Source organism: Oncorhynchus masou, unplaced genomic scaffold (assembly GCF_036934945.1).
Source record: "Oncorhynchus masou masou isolate Uvic2021 unplaced genomic scaffold, UVic_Omas_1.1 unplaced_scaffold_446, whole genome shotgun sequence".
In the NCBI taxonomy this organism is placed as follows: Eukaryota; Metazoa; Chordata; class Actinopteri; order Salmoniformes; family Salmonidae; genus Oncorhynchus; species Oncorhynchus masou.
In genome coordinates this window covers 30,294-52,629 of record NW_027010853.1, presented here as the reverse complement: position 1 = coordinate 52,629, position 22,336 = coordinate 30,294, and the positions used below count along the sequence as shown (strand labels likewise).

General features: G+C 40.4%; 1 protein-coding gene across 1 annotated transcript; it reads right to left on the bottom strand.

The window, feature by feature from the left end:
• Positions 1 to 1,081: 1,081 nt before the first annotated feature.
• On the bottom strand, positions 1,082 to 21,835 carry LOC135535126 (cytochrome P450 3A27-like). Its single transcript, XM_064961849.1, has 13 exons — positions 21,608 to 21,835; positions 18,584 to 18,677; positions 18,136 to 18,188; positions 16,196 to 16,295; positions 15,712 to 15,825; positions 13,697 to 13,785; positions 9,375 to 9,523; positions 9,110 to 9,237; positions 8,652 to 8,730; positions 3,738 to 3,898; positions 3,414 to 3,640; positions 3,029 to 3,191; positions 1,082 to 2,092 (listed from the first exon to the last, which is right to left on the bottom strand). Exons 1-13 carry the CDS (start codon positions 21,679 to 21,681, stop codon positions 1,982 to 1,984), a joined length of 1,542 nt encoding a protein of 513 aa, XP_064817921.1. The 5' UTR covers positions 21,682 to 21,835; the 3' UTR covers positions 1,082 to 1,981.
• Positions 21,836 to 22,336: the final 501 nt, after the last annotated feature.

Sequence of the window (22,336 nt, the reverse complement as noted above, 5' to 3'; positions counted from 1 at the left end):
TTTGAGAAACCAAGGCTGTCGAGTCTGCCGATGAGGATGTGGTGATTGACAGAGTCGAAAGCCTTGGCCAGATCAATGAATAGGGCTGCACAGTAATGTTTCTTATCGATGGCGGTTAAGATATCGTTTAGGACCTTGAGCGTGGCTGAGGTGCACCCATGACCAGCTCTGAAACCAGATTGCATAGCAGAGAAGGTATGGTGAGATTCGAAATGGTCGGTAATCTGTTTGTTGACTTGGCTTTCGAAGACCTTAGAAAGGCATGGTAGGATAGATATAGGTCTGTAGCAGTTTGGGTCAAGAGTGTCCCCCCTTTGAAGAGGGGATGACCGCAGCTGCTTTCCAATCTTTGGGAATCTCAGATGACACGAAAGAGAGGTTGAACAGGCTAGTAATAGGGTTGGCAACAATTTCGGCAGATCATTTTTAGAAAGAAAGGGTCCAGATTGTCTAGCCCGGCTGATTTGTAGGGGTCCAGATTTTGCAGCTCTTTCAGAACATCAGCTGAACGGATTTGGGAGAAGGAGAAATGGGGAAGGTTTGGGCGAGTTGCTGCGGGGGGTGCAGTGCTGTTGACCGGGGTAGGAGTAGCCAGGTGGAAAGCATGGCCAGCTGTAGAAAAATGCTTATTGAAATTCTCAATTATGGTGGAATTATCATTGGTGACAGTGTTTCCTATCTTCAGTGCAGTGGGCAGCTGGGAGGAGGTGTTCTTATTCTCCATGGACTTTACAGTGTCCCAGAACTTTTTTGAGTTTGTGTTGCAGGAAGCAAAAAAAAGCTAACCTTGGCTTTTCTAACTGCCCGTAAAATGTAAAATGTGGACAGTGGATTAATAGTTTGTAATGGGACCTGGGCTGTGTATTTACATCCAACGGCCACACAGGGGCGGTATTGGGATCTGAAAAGAAACGTGTGGATGACCAAGTCGTCACACTACAATTAGTCCGAGCTGAACTAAGTTATAAATACAGTATGTCTTGATAAATAACACAAATCTGTATTGATTGTTCTCATGTATATTTGTGGGTGTTTGTGTCTTACGTTTGTCTTATAAATGTTAATAAATACACAGACGACCTTGTTCATTAGTGTGAGGATTTTATTGGTTTGTGATGATTCAAGTTAAAACCAAGCAGCTGCAGGGATCATCTCAACAGACAGTAAAGATTCTATTTTGGAATGACTGGACAGCAGAACACCCAGAGGAACAGAATGAGAGTATAGTTCTAGAGAACACCAGCTAGAGTTCTACATTCTAGGAGAATTCCAGCCACCAGTGTGCAGGATCCAGACATGACATCATGCCATGGATTTAATACCCCTGGTGTTTAACTTTAACAAGACATGTACCTCTAATGCATCCATAGTATTTCTATCTCTCTGTTATCTGGTGGAAATGGGTTTCTGAGTCCTACTCAAACCAAGCATGAGACTGAGACCAGGATTCAATCCCAGCGCTTTGTCAGCTATGTGCCATTTTAAAGGTCATTTCTGATTGAACTGAACATTCATTGTGTGTGTGACTGTTTGAGGTTGTGGACAGGTGTCTTTTCTACTGATAACAAGTTCAAACAGTTGCTATTAATACAGGTAACGAGTGGAGGACAGAGGAGCCTCTCAAAGAAGAAGTTACAGGTCTGTGAGAACCAGAAATCTTGCTTGTTTGTAGGTGACCAAATACTTATTTTCCACCATCATTTGCAAATACATTAATTAAAAATCATACAATGTGATTTTCTGGATTTTTTTAAATAATTTTGTCTGTCATAGTTGAAGTGGACCTATGATGAAAATTACAGGCCTCTCGTCTTTTTTTTAATTGGGAGAACTTGCACAATTGGTGGCTGACTAAATACTTGTTTGCCCCACTGTATATGGTAGGGTTCTCCAGGGAAGGGTAGGGTGCCCTAGGGTAGGGTGGGGTGCTCTAGGGTAATACAGGGTGGGGTGCTCCAGCATTCGGTCACGTTGTTGGACTCTACAGAGAGGTGGCGGTGGTGTTGCTAAGGGTGTTGCTACGGTGCTCCAGCCTCAGTTTGATTGGTCGTTTTGGCATCAGAAAACCCTGGTTGTCAATCTCCAAAGGGATCTATAGAGAATAACAGACCATGTTAAAACAGGTGGTGACCATGTTAAAACAGGGCAATGTTAAAACAGGTGCTGACCACGTTAAAACAGGTCCATGTTAAAACAGGAGGTGACCATGTTAAAACAGGTGCTGACCATGTTAAAACAGGTCCATGTTAAAACAGGTGGTGACCATGTTAAAACAGGCGGTGACCATGTTAAAACAGGTGGTGACCATGTTAAAACAGGTGGTGACCATGTTGAACAGGAGGTGACCATGTTGAACAGGTGGTGACCATGTTGAACAGGTGGTGACCATGTTGAACAGGTGGTGACCATGTTGAATAGGAGGTGACCATGTTGAACAGGTGGTGACCGTGTTGAGCAGGTGGTGACCATGTTGAACAGGAGGTGACCATGTTAAAACAGGTCCATGTTAAAACAGGAGGTGACCATGTTGAACAGGTGGTGACCATGTTGAACAGGTGGTGACCATGTTGAACAGGTGGTGACCATGTTGAACAGGAGGTGACCATGTTGAACAGGAGGTGACCATGTTGAACAAGAGGTGACCATGTTAAAACAGGTGGTGACCATGTTGAACAGGTGGTGACCATGTTGAACAGGTGGTGACCATGTTGAACAGGTGGTGACCATGTTGAACAGGAGGTGACCATGTTGAACAGGAGGTGACCATGTTATAACAGGTCCATGTTAAAACAGGTGGTGACCATGTTAAAACAGGTGGTGACCATGTTAAAACAGGTGGTGACCATGTTAAAACAGGTGGTGACCATGTTAAAACAGGTGGTGACCATGCTAAAACAGGTGGCGACCATGCTAAAACAGGTGGTGACCATGTTAAAACAGGTCCATGTTAAAACAGGTGCTGACCATGCTGAAACAGATACTGATGTTTGATGATGTCATATTCTGTCTGCTCAGGTGAGCGTCTCACCTCGGTCTCGTCGCAGACGGAGAAAGTGAAACTCTGGAGGAGCTCAACCATGGCCAGTTTGATCATGATCATGGCGAATCGCATCCCGATACAGTTCCTGGGCCCCGCCCCAAACGGCATGTACGTGTATGGATCAATAGGCTCCTTGTTCTCCTTACTGAACCTGGACAGGGGGAGGGCAGACACATTACACATTGTATTGTAGTTGATTTGTGGTTGTGGTCCAGACACATTAAACATTGTGTTGTAGTTGATTTGTGGTGGGGGTTCAGACACATTAAACATTGTGTGGTAGTTGATTTGTGGTTAAGTTGTGTTATGGTTGTACTGTGGTTGTATTAAGGTTGTGTTATGGTTGTGCTGTGGTTACGGTGCGGTCCAGTACCTCTCTGGTTTGAACTCCTCAGGGTTGGACCAGATCTCTGGGTCACGGTGGAGGGTCCACGTGGGAACCAGGACAACGCAGTCTTTGGGGATGACGATGCCGTTAATCTCCACCGTCTTCTTGGCGACCCTCTCCAGTCGAGGGGCGATGGGGTACAGTCTCATAGACTCGTTCAACACACAGTCCAAATAGTCCATCTGCATCAGAGCTTCGTACTGGATTGGAGCCTGCACCGAGGTTACATACACATCAAAACCTCACCACATCTGTTGGAGAACACAGTATCTATCTCCTCCTGCAGTTTGGTCATGGTGTGGAGGTTACCTTGTTGGGGAACACAGTATCTATCTCCTCCTGCAGTTTGGTCATGGTGTGGGGGTTGGTTGCCAGGTTATAGGCCAGGAAACTCATAGTACTGCTGCTGGTCTCGTAGCCACCGAAGATGAAGATCATGGCCTGAGACAAGATCTCATGATCAGTCAGTCCTGCGGAGGGAGAGAGAGGAGAGGAGGGAATAGGAGAGAGAATATGTTTGTAACACGTGATTGTTTGTAACAGTAGATTACAGGTGTGTGTTTGTGACAGTAGTTTACAGTTGTGTGTTTGTAACAGTAGTTTACAGGTGTGTGTTTGTAACAGTAGTTTACAGGTGTGTGTTTGTATCAGTAGATTACAGGTGTGTGTTTGAAACAGTAGTTTACAGGTGTGTGTTTGTAACAGTAGTTTACAGGTGTGTGTTTGTAACAGTAGTTTACAGGTGTGTGTCTTTGTAATAGTAGTTTACAGGTGTGTGTTTGTAACAGGTGTGTGTTTGTAACAGTAGATTACAGGTGTGTGTTTGTAACAGTAGTTTACAGGTGTGTGTTTGTAACAGTAGTTTACAGGTGTGTGTTTGTAACAGTAGTTTACAGGTGTGTGTCTTTGTAATAGTAGTTTACAGGTGTGTGTTTGTAACAGTAGTTTACAGGTGTGTCTTTGTAATAGTAGTTTACAGGTGTGTGTTTGTAACTGGTGTGTGTTTGTAACAGTAGATTACAGGTGTTTGTTTGTAACACTAGTTTACAGGTGTGTGTTTGTAACAGTAGTTTACAGGTGTGTGTTTGTAACAGGTGTGTGTTTATAACAGTAGTTTACAGGTGTGTGTTTGTAACAGGTGTGTGTTTGTAACAGTAGTTTACAGGTGTGTGTTTGTAACAGGTGTGTGTTTATAACAGGAGTTTACAGGTGTGTGTTTGTAACAGTAGTTTACAGGTGTGTGTTTGTAATAGTAGTTTGCAGGTGTGTGTTTGTAATAGTAGTTTGCAGGTGTGTGTTTGTAACAGTATTTTACAGGTGTGTGTTTGTAACAGTAGTTTACAGGTGATTGTTTGTAACAGTAGTTTACAGGTGTGTGTTTGTAACAGTAGTTTACAGGTGTGTGTTTGTAACAGTAGTTTACAGGTGTGTGTTTGTAACAGTAGTTTACAGGTGTGTGTTTGTAACAGTAGTTTACAGGTGTGTGTTTGTAACAGTAGTTTACAGGTGTGTGTCTTTGTAATAGTAGTTTACAGGTGTGTGTTTGTAACAGTAGTTTACAGGTGTGTCTTTGTAATAGTAGTTTACAGGTGTGTGTTTGTAACTGGTGTGTGTTTGTAACAGTAGATTACAGGTGTTTGTTTGTAACACTAGTTTACAGGTGTGTGTTTGTAACAGTAGTTTACAGGTGTGTGTTTGTAACAGGTGTGTGTTTATAACAGTAGTTTACAGGTGTGTGTTTGTAACAGGTGTGTGTTTGTAACAGTAGTTTACAGGTGTGTGTTTGTAACAGGTGTGTTTATAACAGGAGTTTACAGGTGTGTGTTTGTAACAGTAGTTTACAGGTGTGTGTTTGTAATAGTAGTTTGCAGGTGTGTGTTTGTAATAGTAGTTTGCAGGTGTGTGTTTGTAACAGTATTTTACAGGTGTGTGTTTGTAACAGTAGTTTACAGGTGATTGTTTGTAACAGTAGTTTACAGGTGTGTGTTTGTAACAGTAGTTTACAGGTGTGTGTTTGTAACAGTAGTTTACAGGTGTGTGTTTGTAACAGTAGTTTACAGGTGTGTGTTTGTAACAGTAGTTTACAGGTGTGTGTTTGTAACAGTAGTTTACAGGTGTGTGTTTGTAACAGTAGTTTACAGGTGTGTGTTTGTAACAGTAGTTTACAGGTGTGTGTTTGTAACAGTAGATTACAGGTGTGTGTTTGAAACAGTAGTTTACAGGTGTGTGTTTGTAACAGTAGTTTACAGGTGTGTGTTTGTAACAGTAGTTTACAGGTGTGTGTCTTTGTAATAGTAGTTTACAGGTGTGTGTTTGTAACAGGTGTGTGTTTGTAACAGTAGATTACAGGTGTGTGTTTGTAACAGTAGTTTACAGGTGTGTGTTTGTAACAGTAGTTTACAGGTGTGTGTTTGTAACAGTAGATTACAGGTGTGTGTCTTTGTAATAGTAGTTTACAGGTGTGTGTTTGTAACAGTAGTTTACAGGTGTGTCTTTGTAATAGTAGTTTACAGGTGTGTGTTTGTAACAGTAGTTTACAGGTGTGTCTTTGTAACAGTAGTTTACAGGTGTGTCTTTGTAATAGTAGTTTACAGGTGTGTGTTTGTAACAGTAGTTTACAGGTGTGTTTTTGTAATAGTAGTTTACAGGTGTGTGTTTGTAACAGTAGTTTACAGGTGTGTCTTTGTAACAGTAGATTACAGCTGTGTGTTTGTAACAGTAGTTTACAGGTGATTGTTTGTAACAGTAGTTTACAGGTGTGTGTTTGTAACAGTAGTTTACAGGTGTGTGTTTGTAACAGTAGTTTACAGGTGTGTCTTTGTAACAGTAGTTTACAGGTGTGTGTTTGTAACAGTAGTTTACTGGTGTGTGTTTGTAACAGTAGTTTAAAGGTGTGTGTTTGTAACAGTAGTTTACAGGTGTGTGTTTGTAACAGTAGTTTACAGGTGTGTGTTTGTAACAGTAGATTACAGGTGTGTGTTTGAAACAGTAGTTTACAGGTGTGTGTTTGTAACAGTAGTTTACAGGTGTGTGTTTGTAACAGTAGTTTACAGGTGTGTGTCTTTGTAATAGTAGTTTACAGGTGTGTGTTTGTAACAGGTGTGTGTTTGTAACAGTAGATTACAGGTGTGTGTTTGTAACAGTAGTTTACAGGTGTGTGTTTGTAACAGTAGTTTACAGGTGTGTCTTTGTAACAGTAGTTTACAGGTGTGTGTTTGTAATAGTAGTTTACAGGTGTGTGTTTTTAACAGTAGTTTACAGGTGTGTGTTTGTAACAGTAGTTTACAGGTGTGTGTCTTTGTAATAGTAGTTTACAGGTGTGTGTTTGTAACAGTAGTTTACAGGTGTGTGTTTGTAACAGTAGTTTACAGGTGTGTGTTTGTAACAGTAGTTTACAGGTGTGTGTTTGTAACAGTAGTTTACATGTGTGTGTTTGTAACAGTAGTTTACAGGTGTGTGTTTGTAACAGTAGTTTACAGGTGTGTGTTTGTAACAGTAGATTACAGGTGTGTGTTTGAAACAGTAGTTTACAGGTGTGTGTTTGTAACAGTAGTTTACAGGTGTGTGTTTGTAACAGTAGTTTACAGGTGTGTGTCTTTGTAATAGTAATTTACAGGTGTGTGTTTGTAACAGGTGTGTGTTTGTAACAGTAGATTACAGGTGTGTGTTTGTAACAGTAGTTTACAGGTGTGTGTTTGTAACAGTAGTTTACAGGTGTGTGTTTGTAACAGTAGATTACAGGTGTGTGTCTTTGTAATAGTAGTTTACAGGTGTGTGTTTGTAACAGTAGTTTACAGGTGTGTCTTTGTAATAGTAGTTTACAGGTGTGTGTTTATAACAGTAGTTTACAGGTGTGTCTTTGTAACAGTAGTTTACAGGTGTGTCTTTGTAATAGTAGTTTACAGGTGTGTGTTTGTAACAGTAGTTTACAGGTGTGTTTTTGTAATAGTAGTTTACAGGTGTGTGTTTGTAACAGTAGTTTACAGGTGTGTCTTTGGAACAGTAGTTTACAGGTGTGTGTTTGTAATAGTAGTTTACAGGTGTGTGTTTGTAACAGTAGTTTACAGGTGTGTGTCTTTGTAATAGTAGTTTACAGGTGTGTGTTTGTAACAGTAGTTTACAGGTGTGTCTTTGTAACAGTAGTTTACAGGTGTGTCTTTGTAATAGTAGTTTACAGGTGTGTGTTTGTAACAGGTGTGTGTTTGTAACAGTAGTTTACAGGTGTGTGTTTGTAACAGGTGTGTGTTTATAACAGTAGTTTACAGGTGTGTATTTGTAACAGTAGTTTACAGGTGTGTGTTTGTAACAGTAGATTAAAGGTGTTTGTTTTTAACAGTAGTTTTCAGGTGTGTGTTTGTAATAGTAGTTTACAGGTGTGTGTTTGTAACAGTAGTTTACAGGTTTGTGTCTTTGTAACAGTAGTTTACAGGTGTGTGTTTGTAACAGTAGATTACAGGTGATTGTTTGTAACAGTAGATTACAGGTGTGTGTTTGTAACAGTAGTTTACAGGTGTGTGTTTGTAACAGTAGTTTACAGGTGTGTGTTTGTAACAGTAGTTTACAGGTGTGTGTTTGTAACAGTAGTTTACAGGTGTGTGTTTGTAACAGTAGATTACAGGTGTGTGTTTGTAACAGTAGTTTACAGGTGTGTGTTTGTAACAGTAGATTACAGGTGTGTGTTTGTAACAGTAGATTACAGGTGTTTGTTTGTAACAGCAGATTACAGGTGTGTGTTTGTAACAGTAGTTTACAGGTGTGTGTTTGTAACAGTAGTTTACAGTTGTTTGGTTGTAACTGTAGTTTACAGGTGTGTGTTTGTAACTGTAGTTTACAGGTGTGTGTTTGTAACAGTAGACTACAGGTGATTGTTTGTAACAGTAGTTTACAGGTGTGTGTCTTTGTAATAGTAGTTTACAGGTGTGTGTTTGTAACAGTAGATTACAGGTGTTTGTTTGTAACAGTAGATTATAGGTGTGTGTTTGTAACAGTAGATTACAGGTGTGTGTTTGTAACAGTAGATTACAGGTGTGTGTTTGTAACAGTAGTTTACAGGTGTGTGTTTGTAACAGTAGTTTACAGGTGTGTGTTTGTAACAGGTGTGTGTTTATAACAGTAGTTTACAGGTGTGTGTTTGTAACAGTAGTTTCCAGGTGTGTGTTTGTAATAGTAGTTTCCAGGTGTGTGTTTGTAACAGTAGATTACAGGTGTGTGTTCGGCAGGTACCTTTAGTCGGTTCCCCTCCTGTCTTCGTGTCGTTGCATTTCTGAGAGTCGATCATCATTTGTAAGAAATCCACCCGACTCTGCGAGCAGAATGAAATTAGGTCAAATATGTCCAATCACAGCCATCACAAACATATTCTACTGGATCTGGTCCAATCACAACCAACACAATCAGATTCTAATGGATCTGGTCCAATCACAGCCAATACAATCAGATTCTAATGGATCTGGTCCAATCACAGCCAACACAATCAGATTCTAATGGATCTGGTCCAATCACAACCAACACAAACAGATTCAAATATGAATGAAGATATTTGGGTCCCAATAATAGTGTTTTTCAATTCCGACATGATATCGATTTGGACATTCCATATTGGTGGAGAATATTACAGTACAAATATAAATGTATAGATGAAAATATCAACATAATCAAATACAAATATAAAACATGTTTACGGTAGAGTTCCCAGAGTCACGTCCAGATTTGATCTTCGCCAGCGCGGCATAAAAGAAGTCTGTCACCGCAGACGGGAAGAAAGAAAACTTCATCTTCTCCAAGATAGGACCTGTGAAGGGAAACAACACTGGAGAACGAGAGGAGGAGGGGAGAGGAGGAGAGGAGTTGAGGACGGGAGAGGACAGGACAGGAGGGGAGAGGAAAGTTTTATAAAAAGGTACACATACATACGATTATAAAGAACAACTTTGTGTGTGGTCTCACCGACTAGGAGGAACAGGGGGTTGAACAGGTCGAACTTGAGCATCTTCTTGACGTTGGAGACGAAGGGGTCTGAAGGGTTGTTCAGAGAGTCAATGTCCACACTGAAAGCTGTGCTGGTGACCACGTCCATACTGTAGGGCCCAAAGAACCTGCAACACAACCACAATTACACACCACACAGCTACTGACCACACAACTACTGACCACACAACTACACAACTACTGATCACAACTACGTCCATACTGTAGGGCCCAAAGAACCTGCAACACAACCACAATTACACACCACACAGCTACTGACCACACAACTACTGACCACACAACTACACAACTACTGATCACAACTACGTCCATACTGTAGGGCCCAAAGAACCTGCAACACAACCACAATTACACACCACACAGCTACTGACCACACAACTACTGACCACACAACTACACAACTACTGATCACAACCACGTCCATACTGTAGGGCCCAAAGAACCTGCAACACAACCACAATTACACACCACACAGCTACTGACCACACAACTACTGACCACACAACTACACAACTACTGATCACAACCACGTCCATACTGTAGGGCCCAAAGAACCTGCAACACAACCACAATTACACACCACACAGCTACTGACCACACAACTACTGACCACACAACTACACAACTACTGATCACAACCACGTCCATACTGTAGGGCCCAAAGAACCTGCAACACAACCACAATTACACACCACACAGCTACTGACCACACAACTACTGACCACACAACTACACAACTACTGATCACAACTACGTCCATACTGTAAGGCCCAAAGAACCTGCAACACAATCACAATTACACAACTACTGACCACACAACTTCATTCAGACCATAACCACAACCACAAAACTACCGACCACAAAACTACAGACCACACAACTACTGAAAACACAACTACTGACCACACAACCACTGACAACAACTAATGGCAACAACTGCTGACCACACAACTAAAACAAATCAAATGTGTTTGTCACACAACTTGCCAGCTGCAACAGAGCCTGGGCTCGAACCAGGATCTCTAGTGGCACAGCGAGCACTGCGGTGCTTTAGAGCATTGGACTCGAACCAGGATCTCTAGTGGCACAGCTAGCACTGCGATGCTTTAGACCATTGGACTCGAACCAGGATCTCTAGTGGCACAGCTAGCACTGTGATGCTTTAGACCATTGCGCCACTTGGGAGGCTCCAGGTGACTGTCTTTGACAATTTTTGGGGCCTTCCTCTGACACCGCTGAGTACACACTGTTGAAGTCGGAAGTTTACATACACCTTAGCCAAATACATTTAAACTCAGTTTTTCACAATTCTTGACATTTAATCTGAGTAAAATTTCTCTGTCTTAGGTCAATTCGGATCACCACTTAATTTTAAGAATGTGAAATGTCAGAATAATAGTACAGATAATTATTTATTTCAGCTTTATTTCATTCATCACATTCCCAGTGGGTCAGAAGTTCACATACACTAAATTAGCATTTGGTAGCATTGCCTCTAAATTGTTTAACTTGGGTCAAACATTTCGGGGTAGCCTTCCACAAGCTTCCCACAATAAGTTGGGTGAATGTTGGCCCATTCCTCCTGACAGAGCTGGTGTAACTGAGTCAGGTTTGTAGGCCTCCTTGCTCACACATGCTTTTTTCAGTTCTGCCCACACTTTTGGGATGGCAGGGTAGCCTAGTGGTTAGACTGTTGGACTAGTAACCAGAAGGTTGCAAGTTCAAACCCCCGAGCTGACAAGGTACAAATCTGTTGTTCTGCACCTGAACAGACAGTTAACCCACTGTTCCTAGGCCGTCATTGAAAATAAGAATTTGTTCTTAACTCGTAAGGGGTTGTGGCTTTGTCATGGCCACTCAATACCAATAAGTTGACCCATTCCTGAGTCAGGTTTGTAGGCCTCCTTGCTCACACACGCTTATTCAGCTCTGCCCACACATTTTCTATGAGCTGGTGTAACTGAGTCATAGGATTGAGGTTTTTGAGGTCAGGGCTTTGTGATGGCTACTCCAATACCTTGACTTAGTTGTGGCAAAATGGCTTAAGGACAACATTGGAAGTATGCTTAGGGTCATTATCCATTTGAAAGACCCATTTGCGACCAAGCTTTAACTTCCTGACTGATGTCTTGAGATGTTGCTTCAAGATATTCACATAATTTTCGTGCCTCATGATGCCATCTATTTTGTGAAGTACACCAGTCCCTCCTGCAGCAAAGCACCACCACAACAGTCAATCACCACCTTCCGGAGACACCTGAAACCCCACCTCTTCAAGGAATACCTAGGATAGGATAAGTAATCCTTCTCACCACCCCCCCCCCTTAATGATTTAGATGCACTATTGTAAAGTGGCTGTTCCACTGGATGTCAGAAGGTGAATTCACCAATTTGTAAGTCGCTCTGGATAAGAGCGTCTGCTAAATGACTTAAATGTAAATGTAATGCTGCCACCCCCGTGCTTCACGGTTGGGATGGTGTTCTTCGGCTTGCAAGCCTCCCCCTTTTTCCTAAACGACTTGCCAAAACTATAGTTTGTTAACAAGAAATTTGTGGAGTGGTTGAAAAACAAGTTTTAATGACTCCTACCTAAGTGTATGTAAACTTCCGACGTCAACTGTAGGTCCTGGATGGCAGGAAGTTTGGCCCCAGTGATGTACTGGTCTGTACGCACTACCCTCAGTAGTGCCTTATGGTCAGATACCGAGAAGTTACCATACAAGGTGGTGATGCAACCGGTCAGGATGCTCTCGATGGTGCAGTTGTAGAACTTTTTTGAGGATCTGGGGACCCATGCCATATCTTTTCAGTCTCCTTAGGGGGAAAAGGCATTGTCGTGCCCTCTTCATGACTGTCTTGGTGTGTTTGGACCATGTTCGTTTGTTGGTGATGTGGACGCCAAGGAACTTGAAACTCTCAACACACTTCACTACAGCCCTGTCGATTGTAATGGGGGCGTGTTCGGTCCTCCTTTTCCTGTAGTCCACGATCAGCTACTTTGTCTTTCTCACATTAAGGGAGAGGTTGTTGTCTTGGCACCACACTGCCAGGTCTCTGACTTCCTCCCTATAAGCTGTCTCATCGTTGTCGGTGATCAGGCTGTTTTCTCATCAGCAAACTTAATGATGGTGTTGGAGTCGTGCCTGGCCATGCACTCGTGGGTGAACAGGGAGTACAGGATGGGTCTAAGCACAAACCCATGTGGGGCCCCCGTGGAGAGGATCAGCGTGGCGGATGTGTTGTTACCTACCCTCACCACCCGGGGGCAGCCCATCAGGAAGTCTAGGATCCAGTTGCAGAGGGAGGTGTTTAGTCCCAGTGTTCTTAGCTTAGTGATGAGCTTTGTGGGCACTATGGTGTTGAACGTTGAGCAGTAGTCAATGAACAGCATTCTCACATAGGTGTTCCTTTTGTCCAGGTGGGAAAGGGCAGTGTGGAGTGCAATCGAGATTGCATCCTCTGTGGATCAGTTGGGGCGGTATGTGAATTGGAGTGGGTGTAGTGTTTCCGAGATGATGGTGTTGATGTGAGCCACGACCAGCCTTTCAAAGCACTTCATGGCTACAGACCGTGAGTGCTACGGGTTGGTAGTCATTTAGGTAGGTTACCTTGGTGTTCTTGAGCACAGGCACTATGGTGGTCTGCTTGAAACATGTAGGCATTACAGACTCGGACAGGGAGAGGTTGAAAATGTCAGTAAAGACACTTGCCAGTTGGTCAGGACATGCTCTGATTACACATCCTGGTAATCCGTCCTGCCCTGCGGTTGCACATGTATCATGCTGGTAGATATAGATCAAACGGATTTAAGTTAAAGTCCCACTTGGAGCGCCGCTCATGACCTTATTTTTTTACATTTTTATTTTACCTTTAATTAACTGGGCAAGTCAGTTAAGATGACATTTTTTATTTTCAATGACGGCTACTGTCCCTTATACAGCTCGTTGAGTGTGGTCATAGTGCCAGCATCGGATTGTGGTGGTAAATAGACTGCTACGATACTATTGATGAAATCTTGGTAGACAGTGTGGTCTAAAGCTTATCATGAGGTGCTCTACCTCAGGCCAAGAGTGTGCAAAGCTGTTATCAAGGCAATGGGTGGCTATATATATGTGTGTGTGTGTGTGTGTGTGTGTGTGTGTGTGTGTGTGTGTGTGTGTGTGTGTGTGTGTGTGTGTGTGTGTGTGTGTGTGTGTGTGTGTGTGTGTGTGTGTGTGTGTATTATAATCAAGACTCAGAGTTATGAGGTGAGAAGCTAGAGGTTAGAGGTCAGGACTCACTCCTTCACTTCGATGGTCTGGTCTTTATCTGCCTGCTTCTTCATTCCATTCAGCAGGTTAGTAGAGTGCTGCTTCATGATACCAAACATCTAGAGGAGAGAGAAAGAGAAGTAGAGGAAGAGAGAGAGGTAAAGGTAGAGAGAGAGAGGTAGAGAGGTAGAGAGAGAGAGAGAGAGAGGTAGAGAGGTAGAGAGGTAGAGAGGTAGAGAGAGAGGTAGAGAGAGAGAGAGGTAGAGAGGTAGAGAGAGGTAGAGAGGTAGAGAGAGAGAGAGAGAGAGGTTAACAGAGTGCTGCTTCATGATACCAAACATCTAGAGGAGAGAGAGACAGAGATAGAGATGGAAATATATAATTTAAAACAGAGCAAACTTCCAACTCCATGCAAATGCCCATTATTTTGGATTGAGATGTTTGACGAGCAGGTGTCCACATACTTTTGTTAATTCTGTGTATATACTGCAGACAGACCGACCGACCGACCGACTGACTGACCGACCATTTGGAAATTGCTTCCAAGGATGAACCAGACTTTTGGAGGGCTACATTTTTTTTATGAGGTCTTGGCCGATTTCTTTTGATTTTCCCATGATGTCAAGCAAAGACACACTGAGTTTGAAGGAAGGCCTTGAAATACATCCACAGGTACACCACCAATTTACTCAAATGATGTCAATTAGCCTTTCAGAAGCTTCTAAAGCCATGACATAATTTTCTGGAATATTCCAAACTTAAAGGCACAGTCAACTTAGTGTGTGTAAACTTCTGACCCACTGGATTTGTGAAACAGTGTATTATAAGTGAAATAATCTGTCTGTAAACAATTGTTGGAAAAATGTACTCTTGTCATTCACAAAGTAGATGTCCTCACCGACTTGTCAAAATTATAGTTTGTCAACAAGAAATTTGTGGAGTGGTTGAAAAACGAGTTTTAATGACTCCATATTAAGTATATTAAGTATATGTAAACTTCCCACTTCAACTCTATCCATGTATTCTACAGATTTGCTATATATTCTATCAACATAATGTACATGATGTCTATACATCCCATCACATTAGGGGAGGCAGGTAACCTAGTGGTTAGGACGTTGGACTAGTAACCGGAAGGTTGCTAGATTGAATCCCCGAACTGACAAGGTAAAAATCATTTGTTCTACCCCTGAAAAGGGCAGTTAACCCACTGTTCCTTGGCCGTCATTGTAAATCAGAATTTGTTTGTAACTGACTTGCCTATGTAAATTAAGGTAAAAGCAATTTAAAAAAAATATACTTATATATATAATTTTATACTCCAGACTTCGACGCTGCTCATCCTAATTTTTCTATATTTCTTAATTCCATTATTTTACTATTAGACTTGTATTGTATTGTTGTGTCTTGTTAGAAATTACTGCCTTTGGAAACATTTCACTACACCCATAACTGCTAAATATGTGTTTGTGACAAATACAATTTGATTTGATTTAGGTTTGAGTTTATAACAAGCGATAATGAGTTAATAGTTTATAACAAGTTATAAAGAGTTTATAAAGAGTTCATAACAAGCTATAATTAGTTAAGAGTTTATAACAAGTTATAAAGAGTTTATAACAAGCTATAATGAGTTTATAAAGAGTTTAAAACAACCTATAATGAGTTTATAAAGAGTTTAAAACAAGCTATAATGAGTTTATAAAGAGTTCATAACAAGCAATAATGAGTTAAGAGTTTATAACAAGTTATAAAGAGTTCATAACAAGCCATAATGAGTTTATAAAGAGTTTAAAACAACCTATAAGGAGTTTATATAGAGTTTAAAACAAGCTATAATGAGTTTATAAAGAGTTTATAACAAGCTATAGAGTTTATAAAGCATTTATAACAATCCATAATGAGTTTAAGTTTATAGAGTTTTTAAGAAGCTATAAAGAGTTTATAACAAGCTATAATGAGTTAATAAAGAGTTTATAACAAGTTATAATGAGTTTATAACAAGTTGATAAAGCAGAAAGGGAGGGATGGAGGGATGGTTCTACCTCCTTTAGTCGTCCAGAGGTAAAGGAAGGTGAGAGGACACTACGGATCCGTCTCCATGTATCGTCCTCGGCAATGGACACCGCATCAAACAGCTCACCGTTCAGAATGATGTTCTTAAACAACAATTGTATGAATTATATGATTTAATAAGGATCACAGTATTTACACAATATTCACACTACTTTAAAATGTATGAATAATGAATGACACAAATAATGAATTAATACTATCAGTCATAATGTTTGGATTATAATTATTCAGATTATTATTAGGGGTGTGTGTGTGTGTGTGTGTGTGTGTGTGTGTGTGTGTGTGTGTGTGCGTGCGTGCGTGCGTGCGTGCGTGCGTGTGTGTGTGTGTATGTGAGTGTGTGTGTATGTGTGTGAATGTGTGTGTGTGTGTGTGTGTGTGTGTGTGTGTGCGTGCGTGCGTGCGTGTGTGCGTGTGTGTGTGTGTGTGTGTGTGTATGTATGTGTGTCTCACCCTGCGGTTGGTGAAGATGTTGTAACACTCTTTAATCAGGACGGTCTTGATCATGCTTTTGTCCATGATACACAGAACAGGCTGCCTCCCATCATAGATCCTTCACAGAGGAGAAACACGCACCTGGCTTTAACCACTATATATACAACTACATGGTACAGACTGCCTCCCATCATAGATCCTTCACAGAGGAGAAACACACACCTGGCTTTAACCACTATATATACACCTACATGGTACAGACTGCCTCCCATCATAGATCCTTCACAGAGGAGAAACACAGACCTGTCTTTAACCACTATATATACAACTACATGATACACAGAACAGACTGCCTCCCATCATAGATCCTTCACAGAGGAGAAACACAGACCTGTCTTTAACCACTATATATACAACTACATGATACACAGAACAGACTGCCTCCCATCATAGATCCTTCACAGAGGAGAAACACACACCTGGCTTTAACCACTATATATACAACTACATGATACACAGAACAGGCTGCCTCCCATCATAGATCCTTCACAGAGGAGAAACACACACCTGGCTTTAACCACTATATATACAACTACATGATACACAGAACAGGCTGCCTCCCATCATAGATCCTTCACAGAGGAGAAACACACACCTGGCTTTAACCACTATATATACACCTACATGGTACAGGCTGCCTCCCATCATAGATCCTTCACAGAGGAGAAACACACACCTGGCTTTATGGTACACAGAACAGACTGCCTCGCGTCATAGATCCTTCACAGAGGCATTTCGTTAAGTTACAGCCTTATTCTAAAAATGATTAAATAAATAAAATCCCTCATAAATCTACACACAATATCCCATAATGACATCACAATACCCCATAATGACATCACAATACCCCATAATGACATCACAATACCCCATAACGAGAAGAAAGAACAGAAATACCTTAGTTAAATAAGTATTCAGACATCAAATTGAGCTCAGGTGCATTTTGTTTCTATTGATCATGTTTCCGTCATGCTTGAGATGTTTCTCCAACTTGATTGGAGTACATCTGTGGTAAATTCCATTGATTGGACATGATTTGGAAAGGCACACACCTGTCTTCTTAAGGTCCCACAGTTGACAGAGCATGTCAGAGCAAACGCCAAACCATGAGGTCGAAGATGGGAGAACCTTCCAGGAGGAGAACCATATCTACAGCACTCCACCAATCAGGCCTTTATGGTAGAGTGGCCAGACGGAAGCCACTCCTCAGTAAAAGGCACATGACAGCCCGCTTGGAGTTTGTCAAAAGGTAACTAAAGACTCTCAGACAATGAGAAACAAGATTCTCTGGTCAGATGAAATCAAGATTAAACTCTTTGGCCTGAATGCCAAGGGTCACGTCTGGATGAAACATGGCACCATCCCTATGGTGAAGCATGGTGGTGGCAGCATCATGCTGTGGGGATGTTTTTCAGCGGCAGGGACTGGGAGACTAGTCAGGATCGAGGTAAAGATGAACAGAGCAAAGTACAGAGAGATCCATGATGAAAGTCTGCTCAAGAGTGCTCAGGACCTCAGACTGGAATGAAATCAAACAGGTTTTGCTTTGTCAATATGGGGAATTGTGTGAGTAGATTGATTAGAAAAAAACCCGATTAAATCCATTTTAGAATAAGGCTGTAATGTAATAAAATGTGGAAAAGTGAAGGGGTCTGATTACACCTACAATCCTACATGATACACAGAACAGACTTCCTCCCATCATAGAACCTTCACAGAGTAGAAACACAGACACACATTTAACCACCTCATATAAAACTACAAAGAAAACATTATTCTGGTCGTGGTTGATATTATTACTATTCTTCATGGTCACATGACAGCTCCAGCAGGTGATGAATTGTAAGGAATAGTACAGTTGTGAGTCATCCTAGTACGGTACAGCCAACTGAACTCACCCCCAAATTCTCCCATACTTCTGAAAGCACTCTGTGTCAAAGTTATTCATGCCCTGTTGAGAGACAGAGAGAGAGACAGAGAGAGACAGAGAGAGAGAGAGAGAGAGAGAGAGAGAGAGAGAGAGAGAGAGGGACAGAGAGAGACAGAGAGAGACAGAGAAAACAGCTGATTCATGCCCTAGGAGGTCATGTAGGTGTGTCCTACAGCTGAACAGAGAACACACCTGAAATAGGTGAGGGTTGAGGAGGGTTATTTTATATGGTCCCCAGGGTCAATAATACAACTTCTAGACTGATCAGGTCTCAAATGACCTTGTATTTATCTATTGTTCAAACAACAAACAACCAGCTAGTCCTCTTTTTCCTTCTCAATGTATTGTTTTACATGGGGGAAATAACACTGTTGTTTAAAATATGAGAAAGATATTTATTCTGAATGGGTACTAACCTTTTTATACTCCATCATTGTGCCAAAGTAAGGTAGGGGTTTGGGACCAGGGATACCCATCTTAGTGAATACACCGTAGGGCCAGTACCCGTACCTGTACACACACACACACACACACACACACACACACACACACACACACACACACACACACACACACACACACACACACACACACACACACACACACACACACACACACACACAGTAAATAGTAATATGTTCTAGAGAAGTTATATTAAGTATAGTATCCTTGTAAATAACCATGTTATTCTGTATGTAACCATGTTATTCTGTGTATAGCCATGTTAATCTGTATATATCCATGTTATTCTCTATATTACTTTGTTATTCTCTATATTACTTTGTTATTCTGTATGTAACCATGTTATTCTGTGTATAGCCATGTTAATCTGTATATATCCATGTTATTCTCTATATTACTTTGTTATTCTGTATATAGCCATGCTACTCTGTTTATAGCCATGTTATTCTGTATATATCCATGTTATTCTGTATATAGCCATGTTATTCTGTATATAGCCATGTTATTCTGTATATAGCCATGTTATTCTGCATATAGCCATGTTATTCTGCATATATCCATGTTATTCTGTATATAGCCATGTTATTCTGTATATAGCCATGTTATTCTGTATATAGCCATGTTATTCTGCATATAGCCATGTTATTCTGCATATATCCATGTTATTCTGTATATATCCATGTTATTCTGTATATAGCCATGTTATTCTGTATATAGCCATGTTATTCTGTATATATCCATGTTATTCTGTATATAGCCATGTTATTCTGTATATAGCCATGTTATTCTCTATATTACTTGTATGTAACCATGTTATTCTGTATGTAACCAAGTTATTCTGTGTATAGCCATGTTAATCTGTATATATCCATGTTATTCTCTATATTACTTTGTTATTCTGTATATAGCCATGCTACTCTGTTTATAGCCATGTTATTCTGTATATATCCATGTTATTCTGTATATAGCCATGTTATTCTGTATATATCCATGTTATTCTGTATATAGCCATGTTATTCTGTATATAGCCATGTTATTCTGTATATAGCCATGTTATTCTGCATATAGCCATGTTATTCTGCATATAGTCATGTTATTCTGCATATATCCATGTTATTCTGCATATAGCCATGTTATTCTGTATATATCCATGTTATTCTGTATATAGCCATGTTATTCTGCATATAGCCATGTTATTCTGCATATAGTCATGTTATTCTGCATATATCCATGTTATTCTGCATATAGCCATGTTATTCTGCATATATCCATGTTATTCTGCATATAGCCATGTTATTCTGTATATAGCCATGTTATTCTGTATATAGCCATGTTATTCTGTTTATAGCCATGTTATTCTGGATATAGCCATGTTATTCTGTATGTAACCATGTTATTCTGTATATAACCATGTTATTCTGTATATAGCCATGTTATTCTGTATATAGCCATGTTATTCTGTATGTAACCATGTTATTCTGTATATAGCCATGTTATTCTGTATATATCCATGTTATTCTGTATATAGCCATGTTATTCTGTATATAGCCATGTTATTCTGTATATAGGGGGCGGCAGGGTAGCCTAGTGGTTAGAGCGACAGACTAGTAACCGGAAGGTTGCAAGTTCAAATCCAGGAGCTGATTAAGGTACACATCTGTCATTCTGCCCCTGAACAGGCAGTTAACCCACTGTGCCTAGTTAAATAAAGGTAATTAAAAATGTGTTAATCTGTATTTAACCATTTTATTATTTATATAACCATGTTGTTATGTATATAGCCATGTTATTCTGTTTTTAGCCATGTTATTCTGTATATATCCATGTTATTCTATATATAGCCATGTTATTCTGTTTTTAGCCATGTTATTCTGTATATAGCCATGTTATTCTGTATATAACCATGTTATTCTGTTTATAGCCATGTTATTCTGTTTTTAGCCATGTTATTCTGTATATAGCCATGTTTTTCTGTATATAACCATGTTATTCTGTATATAGCCATGTTATTCTGTTTTTAGCCATGTTATTCTGTATATAACCATGTTGTTATGTATATAGCCATGTTATTCTGTATATAGCCATGTTATTCTGTATATAGCCATGTTATTCTGTTTATAGCCATGTTATTCTGTATATAGCCATGTTATTCTGTATATAACCATGTTATTCTGTATATATCCATGTTATTCTGTATATAACCATGTTATTCTGTATATAGCCATGTTATTCTGTATATAACCATGTTATTCTGTATATAACCATGTTATTCTGTATATAGCCATGTTACCATTGTGACACAGCCTGATCTGTTTCACCTGTCTATTGAGCATTTTCCAGAACATTTGTGGCCATGATACATTTCAGGATAGTCCACAAGATGAGTGCACACTTTTTGTGGGTTTGGGTCATCAGACACCATTAGACATGCACCTGTCTGGGGAGAGGACATGGCTGTTTATTTTGGTAGCAGTGGTATGGTCTAATATATACTGTTGCTATTGTTACACCTCTTGGGATTTTATCAGAACATGAGTGTTCTTTTCAGAGTAGTTAGCCGGATGACATGTACTGGTTATTTCTATGGACTGTTGCTATGGTCCTACATGCACCTGTCCTAGTTGAGAACATGTCTGTATTGTTGAGCTATTGCTGTGGCTCTAAAGTTTCCTTGCCCTAAAGTGAAACCAAACTTAGTGCAAGGCAATAAGATAACGGTGGTTAAAGGCCAGAGGTGATGAGTCATTTAGAGGAGTTACTATGGGTGTCACGTAAGGAGGACAGATGTATAAGAAGTGTTTGCCAAGACTGCAAAAGTTGTTGTTTTCATGAAGCAGCTCGGCTTTTATTATGTCGTAATGCAAGTCTATTTGAACTCACAGGCTCCGGTATTTGTGAAAAATAATTGACTGAATATTTCCACGACATAAACTACGATGCATGTGACAAATAACATTTGATTTGAGGTAAGTCCTTACACTACAATGAGGGTGATGAGGAGGGCCAGGAAGGTCCAGGTCTCAGCGGAGAAGTATGGCAGAAAACTCATCATCTTTCCTCCGGTTCTGCTCCCTGCTGCTTCTGAAAACAAAGGCTCCGTTTTCTCTCAGGCTCGTTCACTTCTCCGATGTCGACTACCGACCGCTGCTGTTCTCCGTGCTCTGTTCGAGACCGTTCAGGTTGCAAGTGATTATTATATCCTGTCGGAAAAGCACCTGTGTGATGCTAGCTAGAATAAGGTTGAGCAACAATGGAATTTGCGTTTTGCCTTCAAAATAAGAGTCCAATATTGAAACTTATGCAAAAATATTCAAAAAGTGGATATAATGCCATATTGTAATGGCTTTCGTCGGGTGGAAGAAAAGCGGACCAAAATGCAGCGTGGTATTTCTGATACATGTTTAATGACGATGAAAATGACCAAATACAAAAACAACTAATGGAACGTGAAAACCTATACAGCCTATTTTTTTTATAAAAAATAATTTATTCCCTCCAATACCATTCATTCTTTACAACTCATAATTTTCATACATACTCTAATAATGGTATTTTAATTTTAACAAAACAAAAACCCCAAACAAAACCTCAGGGGAGCATCTTCCCTCCCCGTCACCCTACAAACTACCTTTCCCTATCTCCCCGTCCCTAATCTATCCCCTTACAAATCTAAATGACACCCAGCCCTAAACCCCCTTCCACCTCTC